At 38.7% G+C, this 26,850-nt stretch overlaps 2 protein-coding genes across 3 annotated transcripts; both read right to left on the bottom strand.

Annotated features, from left to right (window-relative positions):
• Positions 1-2,575: 2,575 nt before the first annotated feature.
• LOC114155319 (E3 ubiquitin-protein ligase znrf2-like) lies at positions 2,576-13,038 on the bottom strand. The gene is made up of 4 exons (XM_028035159.1): positions 12,215-13,038; positions 8,428-8,523; positions 5,407-5,512; positions 2,576-3,564 (listed from the first exon to the last, which is right to left on the bottom strand). The coding sequence occupies exons 1-4, from the start codon at positions 12,531-12,533 to the stop codon at positions 3,507-3,509; spliced, it is 579 nt and encodes a 192-aa protein (XP_027890960.1). The 5' UTR covers positions 12,534-13,038; the 3' UTR covers positions 2,576-3,506.
• Positions 13,039-14,283: 1,245 nt separating this feature from the next.
• Positions 14,284-26,124, bottom strand: mturn (maturin, neural progenitor differentiation regulator homolog (Xenopus)). 2 transcript variants are annotated; one of them, XM_028035164.1, is made up of 3 exons: positions 25,492-26,107; positions 19,043-19,165; positions 14,284-17,102 (listed from the first exon to the last, which is right to left on the bottom strand). In XM_028035164.1, exons 1-3 carry the CDS (start codon positions 25,648-25,650, stop codon positions 16,995-16,997), a joined length of 390 nt encoding a protein of 129 aa, XP_027890965.1. In that variant the 5' UTR covers positions 25,651-26,107; the 3' UTR covers positions 14,284-16,994. The 2 variants fall into 2 exon arrangements, with proteins under 2 accessions (XP_027890965.1, XP_027890967.1); XM_028035166.1 differs by lacking the exon at positions 14,284-17,102 and adding an exon at positions 17,109-18,953 and having other exon boundaries at positions 25,492-26,124.
• Between the last annotated feature and the right edge of the window lie 726 nt (positions 26,125-26,850).

Raw genomic sequence — 26,850 nt, 5'->3', positions numbered from 1 at the left:
AACTAGCGACAAGGTAGCCGCGACTTATGTACGTCACGTTTTTTTAAATATATATATATATATATATATATATATATATATATGTATATATATATATATATATATATATATATATATATATATATAACAAATTTTTACCCTTTCAAACTCAGAAAAGGGTTTTATTAAACAGTTTTTTAATTAACAATTGTTCTTATTAAAACAATTTTAATAACAGTTGTTGAACCGTTTTTATTTTTTTTTTTAAATTGAGGTTTAACGAGCAATGTTTCAGTAAGTTATAAATTGTAAAACGCCAGCACTGGCGTAGAAAAAAACATTTCGGTTCCATCTAAATGCTGCAAAAAAAAAACATTAATCAATAATATAAATATAAAGATAGACTCATTCAGGAATACTTTAACTCTGCTTAACCTGTACATTCAAATTTCAATGTGGATCACACTGTTCTAAGTTGTGATTGGTTGTAATATTATTTTTTGGCAAATTTTCAAATTATACATAAATCACTCAAATTTAATGTAAGGCAAACTGTAAACAGCTGGATAAAACCCACCTTTGCATATTTAAGAAACAGTACAGATGTATATTTAAAAATTGGGCAATAGAACCAATTTAAAATGTAAAAATTTAAGGTTTAAAAAAAAACTTCAAGTAAAGTCAGCTTTTATTAGCAATAACAGGAATACTTTTTTGGTCAAATCCAACATTTAGTTGAAACAATCTTTTTTTGTTGGGGGGTAAATAATTGGGCATTTTTTATTTTAACATTATTTTGCTAACGTTACATCTAAACATAGCGGTTACTTAACCGGGTGTAGTGTAAATTGTATGCGAGGGTGGAACTGAGAGAAATTATGCAGGACTTAATGTAAGTTTGTTAATAAAAATACGCAGCAACAGATTACAGGCATGAGCTGAAAAGCATTTATTTATTGGTGTCTTTCCATCCTGAAAAGTTACAGTCTTTTCTTCTTGCTACTGTTATGTATGAATTAGACATTTTTGATTAATATTTTTTTGTAGTAATTCTATATTTGTTTATACCTAAGCAATCAAGAATAAATAATAGCATCGTTTTAATAAAAATAGCAACATTTTTGCATTTTATCATGACTAGTTAAGGCTGCAGAACTCTGTACAAACTCAAACCTTTACATTTTGAGTAAGTTTATTTTTTTCCTAACATATAGATTACATTCTGTTTTCCAATACATAAAAAAAACATTTCACTGCATTTAGATTTTTCTGTGATGGTTAAAAATAATGCTTTTAATTAAAGCATCCTCAAAACTCACACATAAATGAAAGCCTTAAATCCATAAATAAAATAAAACTGAAACTAAAGCTGCTATCATGGCAGATGAGCTGTCAGTGCAGATTCCAACTTAATAATATTAAATGTTATAATATCCAAATTAGTGCACTTGAAATATATTTAATTCCTAACAAGGAATAAACATATAATCATTACATTGTGCTTCTTTTCAGTGAACCGAAGAGTCATACGTTGGACAGCTTTGTTCAAAGGGTTCCAGGATGTTCGGTTGTTCAAGCAGCTGAGTTCACAAACAGCATTTTAAATATGATCATCACAGACATGCGACCGCTGTATTCCCTGGTTTGCCTTAACTTTTCTATTTAAAGCTAATGAATATTGTTTTACTCTTTTGTGTTAGCACTGAAAAAAGCAAGGAATTTGTTGCACCTTAGACTTAAAATATATTGTATAAAATGCAGTATTTACTATTTTGTCTAAACTTGTTTTATTTTTAAATCAAGTATTTTCTTTATTTATCTTTTCTGTTTGAACTTTAGAACAAAAAGGCAAGAGATTTGCTGTACTACTGATTTGAAACTTTACTGGAGGTTTAATGTTATTGCGTTATTATCAATAAAATGTTAGAGTTAAAATGAGTTGTTTACTTAGTTCTTTTACGTGTATGTGTATTACTCACTGAAGATAAATACATAAACTAAAAGCTGGAGTATAGACATTTTTATAAGCATATTTGTGAGCCTGCCACTTTATTATTTGAATATAATTTAATATCTTAGTATAACTTTTCTTCAGGTTGAAGCAAACTACTGTTACAAGTAAACTTTCTAAACTACAAACATTTAACTGTTAGGGATGCTCAAAAAGGAGATATTGGACTGATCTGGATTAACTGGTGTTATTGCAGATTTGCCAATAGTTTATTTTATAAATTTTTATTATCCGATTACTCGATTAATCGTAAGAATAATTGATAGATTACTCGATTACTAAAATATTCGTTTACAACAGCCCTAAATAAAATCACTGGTGGCATAATTATCATTTAAATGTCTTGATACTTCTTACATTTCCTCATAATATGGACTCTAAAAAGACTAAAAAGTAAAAAAGGTGCAATAGGTTTTCTTCCACCTTACTTAAAATTTTGTTGTGAGATTACACGTTGAAGTCATTTTTAGGTCTTATCAGGCAGTGGTGCCAGGAAATGTACCTGTGCCAATACATTGTAGTATCTAAATTATTTTACCCTGTTTGAAATCTTCTCTCAAAAGACAAAGAACCTTTGCTCCCGCGTTGTCTTTTAATCAAGGGCTTATTTTATTCAACGCATATGGTACACGGAAACCTAAAACAGTTCTTTCACCAGAAAAAAGACACAAACATAAAAACATTTATTGTTGTGCGATTCATTACAGTACAAACAGGAGAGAACGACAGATAACAGACAGGCTCAAAGGTTAAAGAAAACTTTCCAGTCTATGACATAGCAGCACATTATGGCACTCCTTAGAGCCAGTATAAATCACCATTAGATATGTCCGAACCGTTCTTTAGCTTCAACACTACAACTACACAGTCACATCACTGTGCTACCAAATGGTCACATGATTAATGGAGCGCAACAATCTCATGTTAGACAATTTGGTTTAGGAGACATGATTGTTTAACAAAGGACACCGGTAGCCAAACAATAATAATAAATTGGACCTACTCACTGACTAGCATCAACACAGCAATCAATCCCTTAAAGCATATATACGCTTCGCTTGAAATTCTGTTTGGCTAATTTTCATATTGCACAACATCAACATTCTGCCACTAAGCCGAAACCTCCTTCCACCCCGTTGGATCCAGGTCCACTGCTGCAAAGCCGCACCCTGACCCATACAACTGTCTGGATCAGAACCCAGCTTGCGCTCATCCACTTCAGGCCGGCAGATGGCGATTAGGAAAATTCACGGAAATCGGAGAGAAGAAGAAGAAGAAGAAGAAGAAGACGTCTCCGATTGTGGCTCTTGCAACATCGCAGCATAGTAGAGAAACACATCCAAAGTCCATCGGTGTTCGGTGAGGCAATAAGAGGAATCCTGCGTGTCGTAACGTCCCGCAGACCCTGAGGAAAAGTGTGCCGTTTCACTGGACCAGGCAGCTGTTGGGATAAGGTCAGGGTGCACAGTCGGCCTCGGCGATGAACTGCTGAATGAAGCTGCGCTTTCTGCAGCTCCTAGTCGGCGGGATGCTCCGGACAGGAGCGATTCACCTGAAACCACTCGTCTATGCACCTGGGGGAAAAAAAACAATATAAAAAAAGAAGAGGTAATTAATATCTTGTCCCTAATGAAAAATAAAAATTGGAATTACAAACCGAGCCATTCCTTTTGCTTTAAGAATCTCTTTACATAGACACTAAACTGCTCCTCAACTCCTGAAAGGCCTTGCTAGCAGTTCAGGTTAGTTAGCTAGTTAGCTAGCCTGAGTAATGCTTGGACAAATTCACCTGGAACAAGACTCCAGAATCAAATTTACCACAAAAGAAACTGAGAGCGACTCCAACTGTCGCCACTTACAACTTGTAAAGCCGTTTCACTATGGCCGCTCCACACATCAACAACAGCAAGCTTCAGTGGAAGCATGTTTATCTTACGAGACAGGCATGTAGGAGTGCGTCTAAAATCAATGTTACACGTAGCTTCTGCAGCTCTCAACTGAACATATTGAACGTTCTGTTTGCTTATGGAAAATAAAGCTTAAAATGATGTTCGTAACAAGTACCACCAACAATGTCTATGGACGTCGCCGTATTGAAGTGCAGCCTTCTCTGACCAGGGTAACTGGAGCACAGCGTCAGCTACCAGTAAAGAACATTACTGACATCCAGTCCTCAGTCCTTACATTTTACTTCACTAATACACACTTGTAACAATAATCATACACCTAAAATTTGTTGTTTTTCTCACATCTTCTGCCTATGCTACCACAAATATGATAGAACAAGTGAAGTGAACTTGATGGAGGAATTTAACATTGTATTTATTTATTTATTTATGCTTTAACAAAAGCAATAAGTAAGTAATTATTGAAAGGCTACCTTAAAAATATCTGTTTGTAGTGCGTGAAGCACAAACATGTCTAGGATAATCTAAACACTCTTCAGAGTCTATGTCCAAAATGATCCTTACCCCCGGCAAATTTAGCTTTAAAGTAATCTTTTAATTTTTACCAACATGGTTTTTTTTCAGTTCACAAGCTTACATTAGATTTCCGTTTCCTACTGTATAGAATCCCAATAAAGTACACAGAAATTTGCAACTGTAATGTTAAAGGCATTGTACGTATGTACTTCCAATTTTATGCAGCAAGAAAGGTTTTTTTTTCTCCCACTCACTGCAGCATGTGTTTGATCTTGTTCAGATGAAACAAAACTAGTTCATAAGGAGACTCTTACTTCAGAGGCCGATTCTGGATCTTGTGATTGAAAACTCCAGAGTAACTGCTTTGGTTGCTAGGGAATTATGTCGTTGTCACTCCCATTCTTTTACGATCCATCTTAGCATGAAAGATTAGAAAGATGACAAAACAGGCGGTCTGATTCTGATCACCAACATGGAGGATCTCTGGCGCGTTCTTTTTCTTCTTTCCTCATAATTAGCAGATCTTTTTCGGGCAGCTCATTCTCATCCTGGAACAGTAAGTGAAAGCAGTACGGACCCGGACTCTGTTGGGTATCTGACAGTCGAATGAGAATCTTGAAAGGAGTCCAAAGGGACCAAACGTAAGGCGTCAATCATTTATCAGTTTTGGGGAAATCTTTGTCACTTTAATTAGATTCAGTCAGCAGCTGATTTGCAGTATTGGTAAATGAGTAATAGAGTGAAAGGGTGTCTGTATGGTTGAGTGGAGTCTCGCTCCAGATAACTATGGTCTATCGCAAGTGTTAGCATACTGGGTGGCACACTAACAAGATATGTCTAATTTCCCTTTGAGATTAAGAAAGTATTTTGAATTCGATTCAAGAGCAGAGGACCAGGCCTTCAGTTTTCTGTTAATAACATGCAGTCACTGAGCACTGCAATAAACAAACTCACTTTCTCTCTTTTCACTTCCACATATTTGAGTGATTTTACCCCTTGTGGTAGATGCAGAGGCAGGGCAGCCTGGCAATGGTGTCTCCCTGCTCCAGCTCGTCTAAGCAGATTGTACATTCGCCGGAGTCTCTCGATAGGATGTCCTCTGAGAAAGAGACAAAACGCGCAAACTGAGCACAGAGCTACACAACGCACCAAAGAGCAAAAACTAAAAATCAATCAATCAATCAATCAATCAATCAAGTACTTTGCATCATAAAAAAAACACACAAATCAACCTCTTGGCGTTCACATTTCGTCTCCTTAGAGCTTAAAGAGGATGTGAGCAGTTCCAAAAACAGCAAGGGAACAGATAAATGTCTCGGAATGGCCTAGTCCAAGTGCACATCTCGGATCAAATGAGTCAGAATAAACCTTGTTAGATATTTTTGTTTCATGAAAACAAATCTGAGTTTTGGAGTTTAACTGCCATCAATCCTTTTTGTTTTTTAATACAATTTTAAAAATAGTATTGATAATAAGAGCAGCTCTTCTGAAAGAGATGAAGCTATAATTCAGTGTCCGACTTTTTTCATGTGTATTTGCAGAATTTGAAATGAAGGTCAATACTTTGGCAACAGCCTGTATCTGATCGTTTTAAGGACTCTAAACAGGCTCCATCATGTACAAAATTGAGCTTTACTTCACATTGTAGTATTAATTTTTTTTATTCTTAATTTTCTCAGTCAGCTTAAAAGTAAAAATATCCTCTGATCATCTCATGTCCTTTTTTTCTCCTATTTATGTACAAAGGTACACAACTACTAAGCATATTGTAGTATTTTTAATATAAAACTCTTCCATTCCTTTATAAATTTAAATGTAACTGATTCTGTAAATAAGCTTGGATTTATCTTTCAGAGAATACAAAAGGAAAAGGTTTTCAAACTGCATGTGGGCTTCATCAGAGTGAAACAAAAGGCAGGCTCCATCAAAACGTTCTTCTTACGTACGAAGTCTAGCGCAGGTAAAGAATGAAGCAGCAGTTGTGCACATCCTCCACATCTGCATGGCTGCTTTAAGCTGATTGACGCCGTTCAGCAGTTGCTCCGGATTTGCACATTTATCAGCAACATGCACACCGACACCGCCGTGGGTGTGTGTGTGTGTGTGCGCGCGAATAAGCAAATGCAGCGCCGCAAAACAAAAGAGGAATCCACCGCCGCTGGCATTCAGGCAAACAGCGACGAGCCGACGAAAGAGGCCCGCACCTCACGCTGCACATGGCAACCGTCTGCTTCTGATGTTTTCTAAACGTCTTTCCTGTGCGTCGCTTCGTGCAGGTGCTGCTCACGCTGCTTAGGCATTCAGCTGCGTCACGCGTTTGTATTAGTTTCCTCTTTCATCTCTTTCTTGTGGGTTGGCAAAAACGCAAAGAGTAAAATTTCTTGACGATTTCAATCGTGTCAAGCCACAAACGCAAAGCGATGGCTACCTGGATTTTGAGCGTGTCTAGATGTGCGAGTCAAAACGTAGCGTTGTCTGTTGAGTTTTTCCACGGACTGAGTTTGTATTGTGCAAATTCCAGATGACGATCCGCTCTGGTCTTAAGGACCATTGACATCCTACAAAGGACTGGTACAGAGTTCCAGCCTGCAAGAGCCGGAGGCCACAAACCGGGTTTGCAATGAAAAAATATCTTCAAAGAGAGAAAGGGAGTAGAGGGGGGAAAGTTCTTCGTCGACAATCATGCACACCATCCAACTGTATGCGTCAACACTGGGTTGACTTTTTGCCTAAATGAAACCGTGTTGTCTAGACACCGACTAAACAAAATGAAATTTCAGTTTTAGCTAGTGGCTACATCCAGAGACAGCTGGCTTTTAAGGGTTGATTAGTGCAATTGAGTCTGTGGATTTTTGGCGGTGCTTTGCATTCTGGATGCATGTGGGGGGCTGCTTGTGAGTGTCTTTGGAAATTCATATAAAAATCTTTCTATGAGTAACATGCCAGTGAGCACTAGGTAGTGTAATACCTAGTGGTGGGCACACTTCCACTAACCCGCTAGTAGAGGAGCTAGTTATACGTTTAGTGCTTTTGCTAGTTTTAAAAAAAACGTTTAGCGCACTTCGCTTCCCCTAAATGAATAAATCGTATTAGTGTTCTCTAACAGCTAGCCGACACCGGTATTAAGGTTTTGGTCATCGACTGTTAAGAATACTTCAAACAGTAAGACGACATCGATATTAATGCTCATGTTTTCAAAAGAGAACAAGTATAAACACAAATACAAAATCTAAGGGCTTTATAGAAAAGGTCAATTATAGCATAAAAATTAAATTGGTACGCAAGGGTTTTAGTCTTGGAAGGGCAGATCAAATTTGAATTGAAATTAGTGCTTTAGCATTTATTGATAATTACTGCTTTAGGTTTAGCGCAACTAACCTTTTATCTAGTGGTAATTTGACCGGATAATCATAACGATTGTTTTATGGGCCTCTAATGGTACCTACAGAGATGCAGCTGCTATTCTTCATAGCCAAAATATTAATATCACACAAACAGTATGCTTCTTTATAATTTTTGCAACCACCTTCTGCTTTTTTTATAGTTCCCTACGGCCTGGGTTCCCCGCTGTTCCCTCTAGTTGTTGTTTTTGACACTTCAACATAAATATGAACAACTACAGCAAAGCGAAGTTGGACCTTCACGGGTCTGAGGTGGGGGAGTAAATATATATATGTGCCTTATTGGTTACTTGAATCAAATGAATGGCTCCTTATCAAGTCTCAGCAGAACTCGATAACACGGTCAGGATGTAACTCAACCCCTTGATTTGCTCGCACTGGTTACTTATGCAAGCAAAATCAGAAGTAATCAGTTTCTTCAAATGCTGAAGAAAATATTTTGATGCTGTTAAAGAAAACTCAAACATTGATTAAAAGTAAAGTCAGCTTACATATTGTTCTGCGCCTCTCTAAAGCAGAAAGGGGAAGATAAAAAAAAAAACTCGTCACGTCTGCTGTATCATAACAGAAAACAACTTTCAGAACTGCTCCCTTCCCCCGCGCCAGAACTTACTGTTGTAGGTAAGGCGTGTTTTGCTGAAGCACATGAGCAGGTGCTTCTCTATTTCATCTGCTGCCATAAACTTGGAGCAAACTGGACAGTGGAACCCTGAAAGTACAAAAGAACATTAGGACCCATAATTAACATTAAAAAAAAAAACTTTAATAACCTCTAAGGAACATAGAAGTCTCTTCAAAGAGTCACTACTGATGGTGACGACAGGAGCTGTCTCCAGCAGCAGTCTGTGTTACAGCACATCTTATTTATCCTCTGGCTGAAGACGATTTGTTGTTGTATGACAGTCTGCTAAGGAGCATGCTCAGGTTTGTAGCTCTATCTATAAATTGATGTGCAACATTTAGCAAGTGTTAGATCTATGACTTGGACAATGAAATACATAAACAAACAAAAATAAAATTAAAATAAACAACTTATATTCTGGCTCTAGACTTAGGGACGCCGTCCACTGCTTGAAGTCTTTAGTAGGATTTCTTCCAAGATGATCCTGTGTTTTCATCCATCTGTCTTTCCGTCTATGTTATCCTGCTTTAATGGTAACCAATATTTAGTGTTTTCCATTGACGCAAAAAAAAAACCCAAACAAATTTGGTCTCAACTGACCAGATCCTCCTCTTCCACATCTACCAATACTACCACTACTACTGATAATAATAATAATAATAATAATACGTGGTTTAGCACTTTTAAACAAATGTTACACAGTGGAAAAAATATATTATGCCAACATCATAAATGACACAAAAAGTACAGCAAATCCATTAAAATACATAGCAACATTAGACAAAATTAAATAATGTGAGTTGTCCGAAGTTTGTTTTCTTATCAAAATTCTATCCAATTTTATTTAGGGGTTTTCACTTAAGATACATTAACATGTAGCAAAATGTCTGCCAGTCGAAAAGTTACTGTACAGGACATATCAGATATCTTTTCGGATCATGACCGATCCTCCATGTTCTGCTCCAGGCAAAGATTATTAAGCCAACAGCCGCTCAACCTGAGACAGACTGGCCTCTTTTTAGAAGAACAAGAAACGCAGCGTCTGTCCCGCCGTCACTGCGCCTGGTGTCTGCCTCATGCATGTGTCATGTGTTTATAAGGGACTCTGTAAAGTCAGCGTGAGACTCGATAAGTCACATGGTTCTCATGGGTGGGTGCAAAGGTTACAAATGAGTTTATCAGAGATTAGACTTCCTCATTACCTCTACCAGTAACTTCAGACGAAAAAAAGTGCAGAGAGAGAGAGAGATCAGTTGGATTTTTATGGATCTCGTTTGTAAAAGTGTAGCAGGGTTTCCTCTTTCAGCTCCATGACCCTTACAGAGCGAGCTCCCTCGCCTTCCTCCCCCGCTCCCGCTTCGTTGTGCTGGGATCCGGAGACTCCCACTCGTTCAGGAGAAACGGCTAAACCTGCCGATTCAGGAAGTTTGAGTGCGTCCTGCGAGTTTCACTCCGTGTTTATGTGTGTCCGTGTCAGGCAATGTGTAACCAGCAGGAAGCGCTTATCTGTTGACCTACATAGTGCTCTCTTCCCTCTCAGAGCAACACACAAAAAAAAAAAAAGCGCAGGCCTGTTTTGCACAACAGAGGAGAAGCAGAAGAAGGACGACAAAGGGCAACGCGGCGCAGCGGCGGCAGAGCCACCTGTGGCTACGATAAATGTGCAGGAGGGCTAAACAAAGGGTTCAGTCATCATACGGCTTTTAAACGGATCCAGGTATCGAATGTCAAATGGAAAAATACCAAGCAGTTGGGACTGCAACCGTAACATCTAATGATTATGAGTAAGAGGTCACAAGATAGCGAGTTCACGAGATGAAAAGAAATTTTTTAGCCATGTTTTGGGGTAAACAAAGACTCTTGTCAATCACGTTTTAACAACAGTGCTGAATAATTTGGCCCAATCCAAATCCAGGGTCCCGAAGACTTCACAAAGAAGAGAAAAGTAGAAAAAGTCTCACTAGTTTAGGAAACTATATCTGCAAATACTTTCAGAAAGACAAAAAGAAGATCTCTGACTTTTACCTTATTTAAATAGAAGCTACAGTTTGACTCAGTGGGTCGTAGGTCAATGTTTCCTCAAACAACAACAACAACAAAAAACTGCTATTTAGCAAAGCTTAAGAAATTTCTTCACACAAATCTGCTTTTGAGTAAAAGGGTGGTTAACCTTTGAGGTACTACCTACTACAGAAATAATATGAATGCAAAAAAAGTCTTTAAATAAAAGAGATTTTGTGTTGTATCTCAAATTTTCCCTTTGAAGATTTTTTCCCTTTACTCTTTTTCCATGGCTAGTGTCGGGTAATAAAATGACCTCAGTATTTGAATAAGGAATAAATTAAAATATGCTTTAGCAATCCATATGAGAGACAACATGTGGTTAAGCGGGAAGTACGTGGGCTTCACATGAAGCCACAAAAACAGCCAGTCACAGGGGAGATGTTGGCCATTTCCCAGAAGAAGAATCAATGCTAATATTAGTAGCATGGTCTGGTGGTTTTTAAAAAAAAAGAACGTGGTTCAGTTTTTCTCTGATCTACTGTATAAGCCAATTTCAGACTTCTACCACAAACAGGTCCAGCAACACAATAAGCTTTATAATATTTTGGTTAAGTTAAAAACCGTGCTTTTTACTCGAGTGTTTTGCAATTTTTGAAACACATTTTTATCAGTTGAGTTTCTTTATTTTAATTTCCTTTTTTTATATATAGTTTGGATCAAAATATATGTTATCTTGTAAATTTGGGTGCACTGATAAATTGGCCTCAATTTCTTTAATTTTGGACGATCGGCCGAAATCAATCTAATGTTCCTCTGCAGCAGTCTGGAAATCAGCTGCTGTCTATTTGCTGTGTTGTGAGAGAGGCTGACTGACAGTCTCCGCCCACCAGCTCATGTCCGCACGTGTTCGGTCAGCAAGTCACCCCACTGCTGCTAACTTCGCAACTCTGTCTCTACATTTAGCAACTTTCAAGACAAAAACAAAGAGTGCATTGATCGAAATCAGAATTGTCAGTTTAGACTTCTTAAAAATTGGTGATCGGTCAAAAAATTGCAATCAGTGCACCCCAAGTTGTCATAGATACCAAAGCCCAGCCTGATGTTGGGCTCATCAAACTGATGAGGACTTCTTCAATGTGTTTTAAACAAGTATTGATGATCATTATGTGAACAGAACAACTCAAGATCTCAAGAATTACCTATGATTACCTCCCCCCCCCCCCCAACACAAAAATGGTTTTCCTATGGTTTAAAATTATTTTAATGTGACGCTAGAGTTACTAAACACAGCACTGCCCCCTCCACCTGTTGCCTTCCACTCAGCAGGTCAGCTGGCTGAAACAAAGTTAGCCCTTTTCTCTCCCTTAATAGGAAGTCAAATTCAGCAGTTTGGAAATATTTGTGTGAGAAACTAATGAAGCATCACGGATCACTTCTATTAAGAGGTAACGATGCTCCAAGCACTTTGTTTCAAATCTTTAAGCATCGTGAATCTCCTGTTGGCCGCTAGAGTGTCAAAACATCTGCTATAATGTGTTGAGCCCATTATAAAGACAGGAAGTAAATGCAGTTGAACTCCATGAAATAAAAAAAAACTGTGCTGTGAGGTATGGTTGCTCAAAGTACAGATTAGAGTGAAAAAGATCAAATAATTCACGTAAAACGACGTACCAGACAGATACACATTCAGTTCCCCTATATAGGTGAGATTCCGTCTATGTCTTCCAGAGATTGTTTTTGTTATGGTTGTGCAATCTGTGCTCGGGGACCTTACCTCCCAGCAGGCGAGGGGACAGGTGAGACGGTAAGGACCCTATGAACAGCCGGTGCGCCTCTGGGGGCAGCTGGCCCTCATCCCCGTCTGGGCCATCCAGACCCTGATGGTGTGACCCCGACCTTCTGCCGGTCGGGATCCTCATCCCGGAGTTGGTGGGCCCTCCGCCCGTGTACCGGATCCGCGGGCCGTCGGGTCCGTTTGTGTACCTAAACCCCGCGAACCCGTCCGCCGCGGCTGAGTTTCCAGACGGGAGGTCTGAGCTGGAGTAAGCCCGAGTTCTGCTGTCCAAAGCGGGGCTGCTCTGCTTGGCCCCCATGCCTGTCTCTTTTACAGGTTTTGTTGCTGCTGCTGCTGCTGTTGTTGTTGTTGTTTTGCGCTGGAAAGTTTGGCGTATTTCAGCCACGACACATGTTCACGGTGAGTTCAGAAGAGCTGACACTAACAAAGGAATTAATAGACACGCTGGAGCAGGGCGAGACCGTCGAGGTGATCCAACATCTCAGGAGTTTTTTCCTGCGGTGCGCTCCGTGCGTAAAGTGCGCACTCTCAGCGTCCTAAACTTGATATTCAATTGTTCTGTTTTTCTCCCCAGTAAGCGGAGCCCTTCCCCTTTTCTCAACAAAGAAGAAATGAAGAAGGAAAGAAGAAAAAAAGCTCTGATGAGCCCCACGCCTCCTCTACCTGCGCCGCAGCCGAACGCAGGAACGCAAATGTTTGCGTAAAGCTCGTCTGGTCCAAGTTTGTTTTTGAGCTTAACTGCGGCCGTCGGGAAGGAAAAATAAAAGCAGGGATTGCCCTCCTCCACCACCTTCTGTGGCGGGGCGCTCAAGTCAAGCATACTCATAGAAGTCAAATAAACAAGGTCCGCCTTTCAAAAATAAAAGCGTTAAATATGGAAACGTGAGCAGTAAAGTGAAGGCTTGGCAGTTTAAATCTTGTCCTAAACTGAGAATTTTCTCTCTGGAGTTCTGGACCCCTGTAGTTCCTCCAGATGTTAATATTTAGTTAGCGAGCTAAATATTTAGCCTCAAACTAGATATTTAGCTTGAAACTAAATATTTAGCCAGCAAGCTGTTATTTAGCTTCAAATTAAATTTAGTTTAGTTTAAATATTTTTGCTTCAAACTAAACTTAGTTTAAAGCAAAAATAATAGCTTGCTAAATAAATATTTCGCTTCAAGCTAAATATTTTGTGCTAACTAAAAGCTAGAAATTCTGCTTGTTAACTAAATATTTTTAAGCGAAGTTGGAGGATAAATATTTACCTTGTCTAAATATTTAATTAGGAAATTATTTGAAATAAATTGCTAACTAGATATTTAGTTTGAAGCTGTGACTTGCTAGCTAAATATTTAATTTTATATTAAAATTAAATATTTAGAGATATTAGAATTATTTAGTTTGCAAACTAAATATTTAGCTTGCTAAATAAATATTATTTCGAAACTGTGACATTTATAAATGCATTACAAACACGATGAAATTCTGATTTTAAAAAATTGAAACATTGCCTGTAACTTTACAAACTACACCCTGCATGCTGCAAGGGGCAATCAAAGTTGGTCAGATACTATTAAATGAAGCATGGCAACTTGCAAATAAAAGAAAACTGTTTGAATATATAACAGAAGGATGTTATTCCATTTAAAGGTAGCCATACAGAGCCCCAAATTTAGTAAAAAATATTATTGTGTTGTGGGCTTTGTTTTCTTTATCATGACTGATGGCTTCTTGTGCAATGTGGCAATTATGTAAAATGCTTATCATGTGATGTTTGGAAAATTTGGATCTGTGTAAAAACTGTAGGAAAATAATGGAAATCGGACTACTGTGAGCACTCTTTCCAACCTTTATGCCTTTATTTTGAAAGCCAACCTTGAAATCCGGTTACTCCTCCACCTTGACGCAGCTTTACGAGGATGCGCGTCAGGTGCCACGTGACGTCAGCTCCATAACATTAGCAGGCTGTTAGCAGAGCAGTAGGTCGAGGGTCCACAACTGGAACCTGAAGAGTCCCTTCGTGTCCGTTTTGGTCCCAATAACACTCAAACACACCGGCGAGAGGCTCTCAGTTCACACCGTTTATTGACCAGTGTCACACACGTCAGAGGACAGAGGATATACTGCATGGAAAACATTCAAACAGCCAAATGATGATGATGATGATGAAAGTAATAATAAAACATTTACGAGTCAAAGTAACTTGGCAGAGGAGCCGCTAGTCCTTTGTGTTGCCCTAGTTGTAGAAAGCGAAAGGAAGTCTTGCAGCGCGTTGACTGAGATTTGAACTGAAAGTTGTGTATGGAAGGCCAGAGGGGTCAAAAACGCATAACCTTTCATGTGACTCATACGTTAAATATGTGTTGTTTGCGTGAAACAACGTGCTTGCACATTGTCTGTGTATTAAGCACACATCAACAACATTTGCCTTCAACCAACCAGTCAAGAAACATAATTGACTTTGGATAAACTTAAGAAACAAGGAAAATTCAGGAGCCCCAAGCTTTTATTTTAATGAATTTCAAAAAAACAATATGTTGTCATTTTGTTTTTTATAGATTATACATCAACCTATAAAATTGATTGATGTATAATATAATCATTATTCGTGTAGGAAATTATGACGCACCAACGTCATGGCCCCCATTGCTAATGTAATCTCAACTCCATGCATGTCAGACGTAACTAACTTGCTTTTATCACATCTCCACATCCATACCTGACATGCTGGATGAGTTAGAAACTTTTAAGAAATTTGTACAAAGATAATTTTTGGAAACTCTTGAAAGCTTAAAAACCTTGCAGGTGATGCACACCATTAATCTGTTGTTATTATGGTAGGGCACACCACATTTTCTGTAGTTTACACAACCTCTTAAATCCAGTAAATGACGTAGAAACATTGAAGACACATGAAAGTCACAAGTTTTTGGCCTGATAGCGTTCCACACAAAACGGGTGGTCAACAGTATCTAGTTACCCCTTCCTCCCGTGCTGTCCAGGGGTGTGTGGGTGTGTCCTTTGTAAACCTATTCTGAAGAAACCATAATTGAGACAACAGATTGAAAACATTTCATGAAAAAGAGTAGGATTTTGGGAAGCTTTACAAGGGTTATCTCCTCAGGTGGTGCCCAGGAAGAGAGGCACACCTTGGATCAACAGGAAGACTACAGCATTCAAGAGGCTGGGTGTTGCATGGCATCAAGACACCCAAATAAGGAAGGATTAAAGCTGCAGCACAGGCTATTATTGTGACAGTCATAAGATAGCAACAGTGGTCAAAAAGATCTTCAACTTGTAACTGATTTTCCATACACAGCTTTACAAACATTAACAAACACTTCAAAATGATCCATGCTACTGGGAAAGCTGTAGAGTTTTCTAATCCACACAAAGGAGCGATTGCATCGAGGGAATCACCTTAACCTATTTGACTGCATTTATGTTAGATGTTGCTAGCGTGAATCTGTGTCACGACTAACTGCATGTTATTTCCTCACTTCCCTTTCTCTTTCCTGCACCTGCTAGACCTTTGCTTTCACATAGCCACAAACTGTCAGTTTTTCCCCTGTTGTTGGTTATTTGTGCGTCATTTATGTCAGACTGGCTGAAAAAGTTAGCAATCTCCCACATTCGCCTCCACAGGTCGGGGTTGGCGTGGAGGCTGGGGTGCGTATTGCCGTAACATCTGAATGTTTTTCTGCATAACAAAGCTGATATAATATTGCTGTGATGTGTAACTTTAACTAACCGGACTGTGAATGATTATAACTTGTACATGGCTACAGCTCACATAACCCCAAAGCATAAGAGTGGTGTGTATATATGTTTGTGTATGTATGTTTGTATTTGTACTTGGTCGTGTAGCCGAATTAGGATCTTTTGGTACAATTAAACCTATGTCCCCATAAAACAAACATTTATGAGCACTAATGTCCCCATAAGTCTTTGTCAACATAAGTCCCCATAACTCCAAAAGAGATTAATGGGGACCAACATCCTCATGTATCCCCATAACTCCAAAACAAGATTCATGGGTACCAAAGCCTCCATAACTCCAAAACAAGACTAATGGGGACCAAAGTCTCTATAAGTCTCCATAACTCCAAAAAAGACTCAGGGGGACCAAAGTCTCTATAAGTCCCCATAACTCCTAAAGAGACTCAGGGGGAACAACATCCCCATGTGTCCCCATAACTCCAAAACAAGACTAAAGGAGACCAATGTCCCCATAAGTCCACATAACTCCAAAAAATACTCATGGGGACCAATGTCCTCTCAAGCCCCCATAAGTCTTTGTTTCCATAAACCCAAAAAGGACTCAAGGGGACCAATGTTGCCAAAAGTCTTTGGGGAGTTACGTGTGGGGTGGGGCCCCATTTTTAGAGTTAGGAGTTAGGTTTAGAGGTATGGTGTGAATCCAGTTTTGGTTGGGTTTAGGGTTGCAAATATACTGGTAATTGCCAGGGTAAGGGTTGTTGGTAAGGCTAGGCATAAATGTCATTATACTAAAATGAATGGAAGTCAATACAAAGTCCTAACATGTGAAAATGCAAACTTCTGTGTGTGTCTTTTAGAAAAGGACAGGGTGAGGGAGGGCAACAAAGTGCAGTCTTTGGAAAGCAAAGCCACTGAAACATTCAAGAACAAGGTGGTGATAGTTCAGCATGTCAACTATAAGTTTGCAAGAGTGTGTGCTGTTAAGTGAGCTAAGGTATCAAGGCCCAAGTCTTCAGGAGCAATCGTGTCCAGGCTCGGGGGTCCTCTCGGCGGGTCATCACTGCTGGCTGACCCCCATCTGCTGGTGGTCAGACCCAGGCTCCCCCTCCATGTCTGCATGGTAGTGCTCAAAGCTGTCATCTTCAATGTCTGGAAGACCTAGCAGCTAAAAGACCAACGAGAGGGGCAGTAGAGTGTTAGCAGTAGGGATGAGCCAGTATGAGAAATTCATATAATTAACATAAATTTTGATGATAAACAATGTTTGAATGTGCAGAAAGCTTGTCTTTTTTTTTTTTACCAAGACTGTTTTTTGTTTTCCATATATTCCCTTCTTTGGAGCAGATAGCTTTGGCAGGACATTTGTTTTTAAGTCCACTTGTAGTAATGGTAGAGTATAAAGTTAGGCATTTGTAAATACCAACAATAGAGAGACAGGGTAAAAAAAAATATTAACATTGATGTATTTTTATATTGTAGTCAAAATTTAAGAATGGTGTGTGGTAGTGGATCTTTTGAATTTTGCCATTTTAGTCTCTTTTTGTACCTGAATTGTTTTTAATGTGAAAAACAGGCATCTTCAGTGGAATATTTTGTATTGACTATGCGTTCATACTTTGATTGGCAACTTCTCATGCACACATAAACATCTGATGTTTTCCAAAATCTAACTCTTGTGCTGTACTTACTGTATGAAAATGAGGTTATGTGACTTCAATAAATTATATCTACTGAAAGGAGGACAGTCATGATATCTCATACTTTATAGGAGACAGTTTGTCCAAATCGCAAAAACAGCCGCAAACACTGGAAATACAACGTAATGCATTTAACTCTGGAGAAAATTATACACAATTCACTGTGAATATACTGGAGATTTCTACATTCTTATCATTTATCTCCATAATGTATGAAAATACAGACAAGTTTATAAAGGGGATGCAAATTAGAAATTTCAATTTTCTTTTTAAGAGCTTCAGTAACTTCACCAACATTCCAGAAACAATTTGGGTGGTGAAAAAAGACAAGATAAGATCAGGTCAAATAAAATGTCTGTCAAAATATAATTGAGGTCATTTATTGTTTGATTCAAAAGCTTTATCCACAGATGGTAAATCTTTAACAAGAGAAAACAACACTTGAAGGCATCATCCACTAATATCCCAAATGCTCCGATGTCTCAGTTGTGGACAAGAATGCCAACAGTATCTCTCTTTCCGAATATATAGGCCCAAAATGTAAACATAGTTTAGCATCTGGTAAAAAATATTAGCTTTGGTTAATTCCAGATAGGTAATTTAGAATGTAACTATCTTGTCTCTATGAAACAGTAACTATGAAGCTGTCAGACTGAGGATTAGCTTAGTTTAGCTTAACATCAAATTATAATGAGGTAAAAAGCTTTAGCTAGGCTTTTTAAAAAACTGTCTAAAATTCTCCTAAAGCCTCTCCAAAACCATTATTTTGCTTGTTGAACTAATTCTAAAACAGTTTTTAAGAGACTTTACCCAAAACTCAGTGCAAGGACTGCTACTACCAACCCTAAAGGCTCATTTAAAGCGTCAACATCGGCAGGCGTCTTCCCTATTGAAGAGTGTTGCTTTTTAAAAATATGTTATTCAGTCCAGTCTGGTATGTTTGCAGGTGTGGCTTACTAATGTCTTAAGATATTATGTATTTACCAGGTTTGAACGACATTGTGTTTTCTTGTAACCTCTAAATTGCAGGAAGTAATAAGGTTGTGGGTAATTATTGGATGGACTGAGATCATAACACATTCGGCAGAGTTTACCAGCCTAGTTTTATATTTACCCTGCACTTTCAAAACATTAAAAACTTAAGTTTTATTCTACCCTCTGCCACAGCAATGAACATCTCGACACACAGGTGTTGAAAACATTTGAAAAACGGTTCATTTAAAGCTACCAATAAATACCTGAAAGTGTTTCTTGAGTTTAGTTCAGCATGGTGTCTTTTATGGGCAGAGAGAACAGAATGTATCAAGTCTGTAATCGACCTAGACTCAGCGAACAGAAGTTACTTTGCTGTGACAATGTGTTAGGAAGCAAACTGACACAGTGAGTTGCATGCTTTTAGTTTCCTTACAGGCCTGAAGGACGTGAAGACCTTCTCCAACACCTCCAGCAGAGTCTTTTTCCCGCAGGAGGAAATGTAGTCCTGTGCCAGCTGCAGAAACGGAAGGCAGTCCTCGCTCTCACTCCAAACATGCTGCACAAACACACCCCCACACACCCCCACACACATACACACACACATGCAAACTCTGGTTAACAACATATTTTCAACCAAGCGCTGGCAAAGGAGACAGAAACTTTGAAGACACAATCATTCGTTCCAAAAGCAACAAAAACACTGGCACAAAAAATAAAAATATGACACTTAAGTGAAACAAAAACAAGGGATATTCAATGTTATTTAATAAAATACATTCTCAGGGTAAAACAATTAAGCAATCTTGTAAATCATAAATCTGTAATTACAGCACTTTTTGAAAAATTAGCAGCATCTGATAGTATTATGAAATACACCATTAACTCATAACAGCCCCCCCACCCGTTTGTTGATTTTATTCAAAAAGAAGGATCTGGTTTACTTTGTGGTTTCATTTAGTTTTTCAGCATTAAAGCCAACTTTTATCATGCTAGAAATCTACAAGTTATTTTTCCCCTAATCTATTTACAGTGGATTTTAAAAGCATTAAAACACCTTTAAAACATTTTGTCACGTAAACATCACAAACTGCAATATATTTTATTCAGATTTGATGCGTTTGAGCAACAAAGCTGTGCATAACTGTGAAGTGAAAAGTAAAGAATTCAAGGTTTCATTTTTCTTTTCAAGAGTAAAAATCTAAGTGTGACGAAAATGGTACTCTTCATGCCACTAAATAAAATCTAGTAAAGAATTGCCTCTGTCAAATACATATATGTGTGTTACATTCTGTTTTGTGAAGAAATTTCAAACAGGGCTGGAAAAAATACGCTCTAATAAGTCTTGTTTCATGTTTGTTTCAAGTAGGGATCACAAGAAACGTGGAGGAAGGAGCTCGGATCAGACGAAACCAAAATGTAACTTTTAGGCACGCATGGACTGGAAAGCAAGTCCGAGTTGATGGGAAGCTGAGTGAAGCATAGCATAGAGGGCAATCCTGGAAAGAAACTTGCAAAAGGCCGAAAAAGAGTTAAGATTGGGACGGAGGTTCACCTTCCAGAACATACAGCCAGAGCTGCAAAGGAAGACGTGAAAATGTCGTCCAACTCAAGATATTTTGCACCGAAAAAAAAAATTGCTGCTAGATGTGCTGCAATGGACGGCAACCGAGTCTGCTTATTGAGATATGTGACCTCTTTCAATACACACAATGAATCAGCACTGACTAGAGATAGGCTGATATCAGAGGCAAGACGTTCCTGAAGAAGTTGGTCAAGGATTTCATGGAAACAGCTGCGTGTGATAGACCACTGCAGCTATGATGCTTTGTGTACTTAACGTCCCTTCAATCAGAGTCTAAAGGTCACACTGTTAGGTTATGTATTAGTCAACGGCATTATTGGTGTCCAGTCAAGCTTGAGGTAGGAACTGTGCCGCGGGTTACCCCATATTGAAAATTATGACGTCTGAAGTGTTATTTTAGGCTTATCTGATTTAGGTCAGTAGGGAGACCTGACATGTTCTTCTGGGAAATGTTTTTTAATCGTAGATTATTATTACAAACTATATATAAAAAAACCCCCAAATGCTTCAACTTGTATCTAACAACTATTATCATTTGTAAAATTAAAACAAAGCATATTGTAATTTGTGACTGTGTATTAGTTATTATCGGACTTTTTGGTAATGTTTATCTCTGATGATACAGCTCAATAATTAAACAAAATATCTATTAGAACGTATTAGGAGGAGGTTAAAGAGCTGGAGACAGCAGTTTGTTGTTATCATAATCCCTCTATAGGTCATCAAACGTTCCTTATATTTATGGATCACATAAGTCCATAAATATATGGATTCATATATTTAAGAATAAGATCAAGACTAGGTCGGAGTTAGGTTTAGTTATCATTTGACAACGTTTTTTAAGCAAACTTTATGAACCAGAAAAGAAGTTTGAATAATAAGACGGTGTTTATGGTGTAATATATATAGATAGTAATAAAAATAGCATTTGAAAATAATTTACAACCTTCTCAGTGATCAATAAGAAAAGAACTATTGACATTCTTGCTTGTGTCTACAAATATTTTTAAACATTCACCTCTTTTCATTAGCTCAAAGTTTCTAAGGTTGCCATCACTGTAATCTTGGGCTTCCTCCACAGATTCTCTACAGCAAATGTCTACAATTATGGCCCTCAAGAGCCACTGTCCTGCAACTTCCTGTTTCAGTCAAATGTATGGCTTTTTACCAGCTGCCTGCAGAATCAGATTTGGGCACACAAGGTTAAATAGTACTCTTAAGTTAATTAATAAACACAGTACAGGTTGTTGTAAATATTGTGGAGAGATGGAAACAATACAGCATGTATTTTTAGAATGCAATAAGTATGTAAGGGAGAGAGAGATGTTGGTTACTGAGTTGAATAATTGTAAATTAGATTTAGAAGAAATATGTCAGAAATCATCAGGAGATATAATATTTGAGAGTATTTTTAGATTTCTAAGAAGAACGGGTATTATGGGGAGGGTATAAGCGTGTGATCCATACTCCAACCTGGAAGGTGGCGGTAATGCACCTGTAAGTTGTTTGCCAACCGCCATAAAACAAGAAGAAGAAGAAGCTGCCCGCAGAACGTGACGACATGTTGAGGAGGTAATTCAGCCACTCAGTTCCCAAGCAATGGCTCTTCACTTCTTCTGGGCCACTATCAACATGTTAGTACGTTCAGTCTATCATTATGTTTACCATTAGAAACATAATGGTAAAATTAAAATAAGTATTTAAATCTAAATCTGGCAGAGGTATGAAAACGTTTCAGTTTAACTGGCTATTCTAACATGTTCAAACATGAAAGGAGAAAACTTATCTGAAGTTCTAATAGCAAATATTTATACAACACAAATGTGGTTGCAGAGTCAGTAAATACGCTACTACAAATGTATTTTTAATGGTTCTATTTTTAGTTGTTAACCATAATTTTCATAATGTAAGATTTACAATGCAAAAATATTCAAACATGGAAGACTAGGCTTGTAATGATGTTGTTGTCGGTCTGACGGACAACAGCTAACTGCATTAGCATTACAAAAACCCCACCACCATTTTAAATTGTTCATGTGGTTGAATGGTAGGTAGTCAGTAGAAAAAAGAAACAGTTACAAGCAACATAAAAAGATTACGAAGATGGAATTGCAGCTAGCTAACTGTTAGCGGCTAGTAATGCTAAAGTTAACCCCTCAAAAAAAAATAACGTCCAATGAATGCTAAAGTAAAGGGCTGCTTCAGTGCTTTAATATTCTCTAGATCAAATTCAGAAATACGTGGGTTGGTCTAATCTGAACTGCATGCTTCTACCTTTAACACTTTTTTTTATTTTAAACTTTGATTTTTTGAATCTGTTATTGAAAATATAACAAGGCAGCATTTGCACTGGGTTTAGTGGAGGTTTGATGAGCGTCAATAAATGAAGTAGCGCTTTCTGAAAATGATTAAGTGGGCAGATGTCCAGGGCGGCTTCTCCTCTTGGGCGGCACGAGCTGCCAGACTAGTAAACAGTTTTGCAGTTAGCCTATGTCTTGCTTGAAATGTAGTTACTGCATGCAAGCTAGTATGTTGGGACTTTTTATAACAGTTGTGCAAATTAATTTGAGTTTTTTGAAGTGCAATTGTGTAAAATGTCTTATTTTAAAAATAATTAGACAATATTTGGCAGTTGTTTATGAATTTGAGTCTTGATCAAATGCAATTCTACTACACACAATTACACAAATGTTTGACTAATGGCACACTCTATTTTAATTATATTTATTTTAACTCCATGGTATATGGTGTGATTGTGAATATCTCCACATAAAATATTAAGAGAATTATGATTGCAGCCTGTAGTGTTGTTGCAGCGGGTTTGAGGCTGCGCAGCAGTGAACTCTGACTGTCTGTGCATGTAGCCGGAGATGAGTACATGAGAGGACGCGCTGCAAAGACATCTGACATGGATTAGATTACAGAGCAGGAGGAAGCTGCGAGCAGGGAGGGAGAACATAAGGACTAGGGAGCAAACTGGTTCTGTTGAGAGACAACAGATCGCAGAAAGAATCCGCTGTTGTCTTGTTTGCTTGCTTTGATTAGAATCTGCTTCTTAAGGGAGAGCATGGCCACAGGCGCAGGACTAAATTTCATCAGCAGCTATCTAAACGCCCCACCGTGGCGCTGCTCCGACGTTCAGACGAGGCGTGCAAACACAACAGAGGCACGGTCCGTGTGACATAATGTGTTATTGACTGAACAGACGCCCCGGCTCCTGGGTCATCTCCATCTGCTCCCCCGCCCTCTTGGCCCGTGTCACTGAGCGGTGGGGGGAGGAGGGGCAGATCGGGCTTCTGGGACTTTTGGACTCATAACTCCAGCACTGCATCACATGGCCGCAGGACGTACAGTCAGCTCTGAGGAAACAGTTTGTGGCTGCGCTGCGTCCACCATTAGGATGCCTAGTTTGGTGCATCTGGCTGACCTGGCTGAATTTTGAAGGCCGATTCCACCATTAAGGCCTTTACATGTGTGCTATGGGAAAAACAAAAATTATAATAACAGTAGAAGGTAGAATAATTTGGTTGCAATTTGTAGATTAACAAATCTGCAGTTATTATGCCCACCATAATAAGACTTTGACTATTTATTATTATTATTATTATTATTTGGAACTATTAGAAATGTTTCTGCTGCAAAAAGGAAGGGTGCAAACAGTGATAAAGCATTTGAAGATCAGTATTGATTTGAAGTGATGTTTGACATAGGCCAATTTAGAGTTTCGGCCAGTTATTATCACTCTTCACATCAAATTAACGCTAATCTGAATGACTCTGAAAGACAAGAAACATGATGGACGGACGGACGGATTAATAATAAATATTAAACTGTGAATGAAATCCAAGTATTGTGTTACGTTAATACTTGTCTTATTGTCTAGAAATTAGCATAGACTAACAAAATCATCTTATACCAAATTGCAGTTTTCTGCACTGCAGTCACTGTGCTTTCAACCGCACTGATTGCAGTTTTCTGGAGATTTTGATTTTAGCAGATACCGAAGGCAGAGACAGGTCACGTCAGTCCTGGAGGTAGATATTAGTGGATAAATTGGTTTCACATGTAAGTGTTGGGATGATCGCCGGTCATCCAAAATTAAGAAAATCGGGGCAGATCGATTGGTCGGCCGGTTGACTGATCCGTCTTCCCCAAACGAATGCTAAACTTAATCAAAATTTGCCATATTACAATAATTTGCAGCATCGTTAGAATGAACATTTTGGAATAACAAACAATTCCAGAATATGATGCTAGCCAATATCAAATGATTCCTGACTACAGTTATGTGCGGCGGCTGAAAAATGCAAAAGCAAAAAAGCAAATACTAAAGTGCAGAGTAAATAAATTAAAGAATTGATACAATATATATATATATATATATATATATATATATATATATATATATATATATATATATATATATAAATGAGAGAATTTAAAACAAAAAACAGACACCAATTAAATGGAATGAATTCACAATATATTTTTAGAAAAAAAAACTGATATAAAAGAGTTCACTCTTTTTGTTTACCATTTGAACAATTGAGATTTGATCAAACACTCTTAATATCAACGAATCAACTACATATAGTAACTACAAATCCCTGTATGGTCAATGCATGGAAAATACTTAAACACTGATATGAATGAGTGGTTGAATATAGAGCCTCACACAAAGTAAATGTTTTGGGGTGCAAATTAATTCTTGTTGCATCCCAATAGGAATGCAATTGGGATACAATTGCATTCCTATTCAGAAACTAACAGCATTTAGCTAGTTTTAAAACTAGCCCTCCGGTGTGCAGAGCAAGCTGCTGCTTTTCACTTTCAGCAAAGTTGTAAAAGTGTAGAAGGTCACTGTAGCATACTTCTTGTGTTCATTTGTAGCAGATACGCTAAAGATGTCAAAAATCTTCTCTTTTTTTATTGATAATGCTAATATTTAAATACTGATTTTCTGTCCAGTACAAAACACAAGATGGTGACCTCTTCCTTTCAAAACAGCTAAAGAAAAATGTTAGCGCTCTAGCCACCCCCAAGGCGATGCCGCCCTGAATGGATAGCCATGCTGAAATAATTAATAGCAACAAAGAAAAATAAAACAAGAGGAGGGACAATATTAAACACATCTGAGAGAAGAGGTGTGAAGGCAGACTGAAATGACATCATGCTGCTCACCCTCCCCTCTTATCCCGCTTCCATCACCTCCTTTACCCAGCCCATATACTCCTACAAGCGCGTACACACACACACGCACACACATTAGCTAAGTTAAGGCCCTGCAGAAGCCCACTTACAAAGGTGTCGGTGCCGCCGGGACACAGCACATAGAAAGAGACGCCGGGCTCTGCGTAGAAGTCCAGCCGCCGCTCGTCGTTTTCCTCGGCGAAGATCAAGTCGAACGGGTTCCCGGAGCACCACTTCTCCGCCGCCTCCACCAGATGCTTGAACTCCATCCTCTGCTGTCCTGTCTACCGTGTGTCCCTGGCTCCGGAGATCGATTTCCCCCCACCACCACCCCGTGCCCACCCTCTGGCCGTCGCGTCGATGATGCTCAAGACGCAAAGATCAGCAGCATCAGCATCAGCAGCAGCCTCCGCTATAGCGCATCTCTTCTGCGCGGCACCGGCGGCGAACAGCAGCGGGGTGGAGACGGCGGCTGCAGCTGCTGCTGCTCTGCACGGTGAGCCGACCGATGGGGTTGATGTTCATCCGCCTCTCACAGCCCCATTCCTCTCTTCCTCCTCACCGCGTTATGAAATCAGACCGTCCGTCGCATATATGCGTACGCAGCAGAGACGCTGGGATAAAAAAAAAAAAAAAAAGAAGAAGAGAGAGAGAGAGGCGATGACGAACGGCTAAGCGGCCCAGCCGTCCACTGCAATCTGTCGGCTACATTAGTGAGTTAGACTGACATTTAACCTGCTGACGCCGCGTGAAACAAGGGATCATATATAAAAAAAACATAAAAGATTACGTCACTGGATGTATCCTTCAGGATGAGGCCCCCCCTTTCTTTTTTCTCTTCTTTTTTTTTTTTTTTTTTAACAAAAGTCGGCTCCGCAAAATTGTTATGCATAATTTCATACGTTTTTTTTTTCGACAAAACAAATAATTACTTAAAGTTAAATAACAATTCAAGCATGATTGATGATACATTTGAATGCAACAAAACTAGGGGTGCACCGATTGATCGGCCATTGGCCGATACTTAAGTGACATCGATTTTATCCACCGATCTTATTTAACTCTGCAAATGTCTGAAAATCAGCCACTATCCTGTGGTGCTCTGCTGTGAAAAGGGGCTGACAGAGAGACCTGCCCGCCGGGTCACGTTGATAATAGTCCCCCCACTGTTTGCAAGTAAGGTGTCGCTACATTTGACAACTTTTAAGACAAACTTAATCAATATTGGCCAAACTGGCTTTTGGTGCACCTTTACTGTTCGGTTAATTGATCCCTCTAAATTGTTCTTAATTGTTGCTAAGTCGGCAACTTTATCTCCGTATGGACTCTGAAAGAAAAAAAAAAAACAGGGATTAGCCAAAATTGGCTTTTTAAAATGGGTGATCAGTTAGAAAAGTTCAATTCGTGTGCCCCTATCATTAAAAAAGCCTTTTCGTACCCCTTGAACTTTTTCACTTCTTTTTACGCCA

Source organism: Xiphophorus couchianus, chromosome 13 (genome assembly GCF_001444195.1).
Source record: "Xiphophorus couchianus chromosome 13, X_couchianus-1.0, whole genome shotgun sequence".
NCBI lineage: Eukaryota > Metazoa > Chordata > Actinopteri > Cyprinodontiformes > Poeciliidae > Xiphophorus > Xiphophorus couchianus.
This window is presented reverse-complemented; position numbering and strand designations above follow the sequence as displayed.

Bases quoted from the DNA above. Each gene is read 5' to 3' on its own strand.
- LOC114155319 (XM_028035159.1), bottom strand. From the start codon at position 12,533: ATGGGGGCCAAGCAGAGCAGCCCCGCTTTGGACAGCAGAACTCGGGCT. The intron at 5,513-8,427 runs GTAAGTTCTGGC...TCTCTTTCTCAG, and splicing joins AACACGCCTTACCTACAACA to AGGACATCCTATCGAGAGAC. The intron at 3,565-5,406 runs GTAAAATCACTC...TTTTTCCCCCAG, and splicing joins CTCTGCATCTACCACAAGGG to GTGCATAGACGAGTGGTTTC.
- mturn (XM_028035164.1), bottom strand. From the start codon at position 25,650: ATGGAGTTCAAGCATCTGGTGGAGGCGGCGGAGAAGTGGTGCTCCGGG. The intron at 19,166-25,491 runs GTAAGTGGGCTT...GTGTTTGTGCAG, and splicing joins CCGGCGGCACCGACACCTTT to CATGTTTGGAGTGAGAGCGA. The intron at 17,103-19,042 runs GTAAGGAAACTA...TTGGTCTTTTAG, and splicing joins TCTTCACGTCCTTCAGGCCT to CTGCTAGGTCTTCCAGACAT.